The following is a 5,837-nucleotide window of genomic DNA, read 5'->3' on the forward strand; positions in this document are numbered from 1 at the left end:
ATGTACATTAGTTTTACTATTTTTAACACAATTTATCAAGCTCATAATAAAAAAAACTATAAAAATGTAATTTCATTAGATTCATATCATGAATGATATAATGAATTAATCGGTTGCATACGAAATAAAATAAGTGATTAATTTACCTTAGTGGCACCCCAACCAGTCACGTTCACCAAACTTCCAGGCGCAAGTTCCATAGTTGCCAATTTTATAGGAGCCGCTGTACTACCGAGCTTAAACTCACCAGCAATCTAAATAGAAAATTTAAAAAATTCAATTCATTCCTCAGTCTTCTTTAAATATCAATTTATTCTATGTGAATATTATTCTAATGAAAATATTCTTCTATTTAAATAATGATGACACTATAATACCAATAAGTCGAAGAAGGTTTGATCAGCACTATTATATATTTGATTGCTATGAGAATAAAAGTAGTTTCACGCACCTCGAGAAGGGCGACGTCATAATCGACAGTTCTCGAATTATAGTTGGGGTGTCGAATAATGTTCTTTATGGTGTAAGCGTTACCCAAATTGTTGTTACTATTACCGGACCGCAGCGTGTACCGACTAGGAGCCGATCTGTAATTAATGAAACATGAAAATGCGAGCGATTCCAAGAATTCCTTTTGTAACACAGCTGTGGTGTTTTGCTTTGGTGGAACTCAATCTCTGTGGTTGTTTCCCAAAATGTCAGAAAAGAGTCAAAAAATATATAATGAACTTCTTTCATACGGGGTGTAATTTATGAGAAAACTGAGTTTGGTAACTTGTTAAGTACGCGTGTACTTCGAATTATCATTCAGGCATTCGATCGTTCAAAAGATTAAACACACTGCCTTTAGTTCTTGCTGCATTAATTGGACGAGCAAGAATTTGCTTACCATATTATACTATACGATTTTTTCCACATGTGTGATTTACTAAAATAAATTCGTCGTGAGACATTAATTTAAACGAACCTACTATTCATTAAAATATCGTAACTGGAATCGTTTAAATTGACATCGCCAGAAGTAATTTGTAAATAAGTTTAAAGATCAACGCGCGCATGTATTATTACCCGACACAGTGTCCCGCGGTGATGGCCCATTTACTGCTAATGATCGAGGCACCGCAAATATGGCTGGTAGTTTGAAAACTCAATTGATACGGATGCTCACTGATGTCCGCTTGAGTTCCTCCGACGATCTGGGGATCCGGAAATGGCGGGTAAATTTTCAGCACGGAGCCTGCAATGATAATTTTTAAATTCCAAATGCACATTTCTATTTCATCATTTCATTCTCTCTTCTCATTATTTTATTGTTGTACATAAAAATACAGTGCATAACGTTGTCTATAACGTACGCATTGAAGTAATGATTCTCGACCCGTTTTTTGTTGTATTACTTTTCCCTACGGGGACAAGATTCGAAAGCAGTTACAAATCTATGCTTTATTTTTTCAATCCTGCGGAATTTATACATTTGTAGGAAAATTAGGTATGTAAAAAACGCAAAAAATACATGTCGTGGACAGAAGTGCATGAAGTACTAATAGCAAAATGCATGTCATGATGTTCAAAAAATTAAAGGACATTGTTATTAAATATAGACTTAGATTGATACCAGATTTTATTTTGTATAAATTCCACAGCCTACTGATGTGACATGAGCCTACATGATTTTTGTATTTCAAAATCAGAACAATTTTATTGTAGGTATTAAGAAATGATTACTGATGTAATTTTATTGTGCAGTTGAATGTAAATAAAGGTTGAAAATGTAAACATTATATAAGTAAGAATTTACGTGTTTTATTACTTTTTTATTTCTTTATTCAGTTTTTTACCTATATATAAAAGCATTGGAAGAAGCCGATTTTCATTTATTTCTTAATTTGAAAATGTGTATGTCTGTGCATACGTTTCGTTCCAAAAATATAATTAAAATATAAAAAAATATTAATGTAAAAAGAGTTCTTCAACTGATTTTTGGGCAGTTATAAAAAATCTAGTATTTAATCGAACTTGCTAACCGAGCATTAAAAAAATGAGATTACTTTAAATAGAACAGATTTATTAATATTTTCGGGCCTTGTCCTTTTAAGGGAAATTAACAGAATCAAAACCATAAAAATCATTGTCTCAAGCTATACATAAGAATATGTAGTACATGTCGATGTAATTATACTTTATCATCACGGTATTCAAGCACGGTATTTGAGCACTAATACTTTTTTAGAGTAAAAAATTTATTCAAATATCACCCATTTATAAAGATATAAAAAATTTCTAGATACTAAATTTAATACTAAATGGATATTTATAACTGAAGAAAGAAAAATGGACTGTACAAAACTCAATTAAAAGTCGTCTGATTAAAAAATATTTCTTGGATGTATGTATAAGTAACTTGGGGTCCAGATATGAGAACGAGGAATTCCTTTTGCTTATACTCACTGAGACACAGGCCAACGAGACCACAGAGAAGTAGAGCTCTTCGCAACATCTTGGGCAATATCGAAATCTTGGTTTGAGTACAGCTTTTATAACTGGGAAACTGCTTCAGTGAAAAATCCTTATCTGGCGGTGATACACCGCGTGTTGCAAACGCTAAATAGGCATTCGTTGTGTCTAAAGGGGAAGTGGGGAAAGGGGTTAGAACAGAAGAATAGGTTCCGCGGTTTTTGCAGATTGCGGTAATAAAAAATTCAGACGAAGTGTGGAAATGATTAAATTGTGAATGAGCTTGATAAGGGATTTTCATCAACCTCGCTTTTTTCACGCTGGATTTATCGTTTTTAAGAACTATTCCATGCTTTCTTTGTCTTGGAAATTATTTTCTCTATACTATACCCTGCTAGTGACTATTAGATAAAAGTCACAACTATAAAAACTTTCAGTACTAAACATCAAGCGATCGAGTTTTAGATTTTTTATTAACGTTTCCTTTTCTTGGGTATACCATCGTGACAAAGGAAACGGTAAGTTATTACCGTGGACTTAGGATACGTATCAAGATGTACAACATATGTATATTAAATGATACCAGTGCTCTTAATTGACAATGTACAATAGCAAAAGTTTCACATATAGGAAATACAGAACATAAAATTTTATGATGCGAAAGGATAAAATTCATCTTGAGCTGTGTGAAGATTCCAGATATGGTACAGTTGTTGTTAACATCCGTACACTGTGCTGCTATCAGTTTGCAAGGGAGATGAGTTAGGACTTATTACTTCACGTTTATTTTTATCGTATTAACATTTGTAATTCAAGAAACCATTGCAAATGAGAAATTGGCCGAAGAGTGAATCACCCCATTATGTAATTATTTTACGACTTTATTACAATACGTAGTGAAATTTTACACTCAATCGGTTAGATTTTTATAAACAATTTATATAAATACGTAATGTATGATTCACAGGAGCTTGTACCTATTTAGCGATCAGAATTTTAACAAATTACGCATGTTGATTTACCGATTCTGTTTCGATATTTTAGCTAATCGACTTGTTCGAGCTACTCGTATTTCTTTTAAGTGCACTCGATTCACGAAAGTCATTCGATTTATCTGAAATCATGGTTAAATAGAATATCGAGTCTGCTCGGTTTGAATTTCGAGCTATTCGAATATTCCAGTATGCCGGTAGCAACCTTTGAGTGTTACGACTAAGCTATTTACCTACAAAGTACATGTATATACCATATATAACGTTAGACATGCTGCAGCTCGCAACAACTCCCAAAATCAGTTGCGTATATTCGATTTTGACCACTCCCAATAAATTGTGCATCCAATCACTATTAGTCATACCACATTACAGACGGATGATAAAGTGATGTCAATGGCCATTGTTATCGACATTTTTCTAAACAGAATCAAGACTCATATTAAAATTGTCCTTCATTTTAAAAACTTGTCTTACGTTTTTATGCTGAAGTTTCTGATTCATTTGATGTACTATGATCTATGTATTTACGCCTAACTTTTTGGATTCTACAAACACATTGCTCGCTATATCCTGCTAAGAGTGATATACATTTGTCTATGTCACATATGGGCCAAAATATGAGTTAAGCGTACTGCTTGGAATAATGATTTTCGTCATTGATCCCTATAGGAATAAGACCTGAAAATAGTAATAACTCTATGCCTCATGTTTTGAATGTTCGAATTCCAATATACATATTTTTTATACTTGTCTAAATTAAGAAAGAAGTGGAAAACTTTTTCCAAAGTCTCTACGTATAGTTATTACCTTTTGTTGACTTAATAACTGGACAATAAATTATTTTTCATGTTTAGTTACTTTTTAGTATTACTTTTATAATTACTTTTTCATTATTAGAAGCCTTGGTTCATGTTTTTTAAGCGCTTTCAAGTAATCCTGATACAAATCATTCTCGAAATTCCTACTACATTAAAAAGATTCCCTCTTTCCCGCTACAATTTTCATAAAAACTCTGAAACTCTAAAAAAATCGGAATACGCGTTACCCGAGCGCTTACAAGCTATTTTGACGAGAATTATTCGATTTCCTGCAAAATTAGTCGAAATACGCGACCTCCATCAAAATTCCTCCAAACTTTTTACAAAACATAAAGAATTTCTCCTTTGCTGGCGAAATTGCGTGCAAATGACGGTGAAATATACATTTCTCAAACGTTCTCAAGTTATTTTGATAGTAATTATTCGAGTTTCTGCAAAATGTGTATGCATGTTCCCTTGCACTTCGCTTTAAAAAAGTAATTAAAATATATAACAACATTAATATAGGATTGAATCATTCAACTGATCTTTGAAATTATTATTTATGGAAAGGTTTATAGAAAATGCTTTAATCACACATATTAATTGACCATTGAAAAAATAAGGCACAGATTTATTACTATTGAATTGAATTATGATTATGGATCGAAAATGATTGTCTAAAGGTGTACGTCTGTATCTCGTTAATTTATGCTTGCGTCTTAAATATTTCGATTCTATTGTAATGGGACTATCCTCCATCGGGGTCTGCGCCTCATAATTTAATTATCATCACAACTGGTAGGAGTAAAATGCGTGGATCTTGACGTTTCTTAGAGAGGATTATACAAGGTAAATCAATAAAAAGAATTACACTAACCCTTTCGTTACGAGTGCCGGATATAGCCGGCATCCACTCGATGACTTCTGTGTACGAGCGCCGGATATAGCCGGCATCCATTCGATGACCTGTGTGTACGAGCGCCGGCTGTAGCCGGCATCCATTCGATGACCTGTGTGTACGAGCGCCGGCTGTAGCCGGCGCCAGCGTGATACCGCTCACCCAACGGCCCCGCGATACTTTTATTTCTTTCGTTCGTATGCACGTATCACATCGATAGCACTTGTCACTCTTTAGTTCGTTTTCATTTGTTTTACTCCAAAAATAAGACATGCACTGGGTTCGAAGCAATCGGGACAACAATCACGCTCCACTCTTCTTCAAACTAACAGTGTTCGCGAAGCTTCAAAGCGCGAACCAGTCCGTTGAAATAAAAGTATATTTCTGTCGTGCTAGAGATCGACTTCTCCGTAGTCGTATCCGAGACGTTTACATTACGTGATCGCGATACGGGCCTCCTTTTCGAAGAACACTCGGCGCGCATAGTTTGGGGACCAAAGTATGTATAAACGCATCGTAGCTGGCGATCGCTTTTCCGAGTGCAGTCACAGCCCAAGCATCGCATCGTACGCACGCCTAATATTATTTTTTCATAACACGAGGCCGAAAAAGACCATTTTCGGCGCCTATAAAGTGGTCCGAAAATAGAGTTTTCCCGCCCGGCGTAAGCTCGATTTTACCGCCCTAGGG

General features: G+C 34.7%; 1 protein-coding gene across 1 annotated transcript in view; it reads right to left on the reverse strand.

Annotated features, from left to right (window-relative positions):
• The window catches only part of LOC108630407 (trypsin-like), a 6,796-nt gene extending 2,987 nt beyond the window's left edge, over positions 1-3,809 (reverse strand). Inside the window, exons 1-4 of the mRNA XM_018033709.1 lie at positions 3,701-3,809; positions 1,069-1,237; positions 452-587; positions 155-254 (exon numbers count right to left, since the gene is read on the reverse strand). Coding sequence (XP_017889198.1) covers positions 155-254; positions 452-587; positions 1,069-1,237; positions 3,701-3,809 — 514 coding nt within the window. The remainder of the gene's footprint in view (positions 1-154; positions 255-451; positions 588-1,068; positions 1,238-3,700) is intronic.
• Between the last annotated feature and the right edge of the window lie 2,028 nt (positions 3,810-5,837).

The sequence above is a fragment of the Ceratina calcarata genome, unplaced genomic scaffold (assembly GCF_001652005.2).
Source record: "Ceratina calcarata isolate Rehan_Ccalc_2016 unplaced genomic scaffold, ASM165200v1 scaffold734, whole genome shotgun sequence".
Taxonomy (NCBI): domain Eukaryota; kingdom Metazoa; phylum Arthropoda; class Insecta; order Hymenoptera; family Apidae; genus Ceratina; species Ceratina calcarata.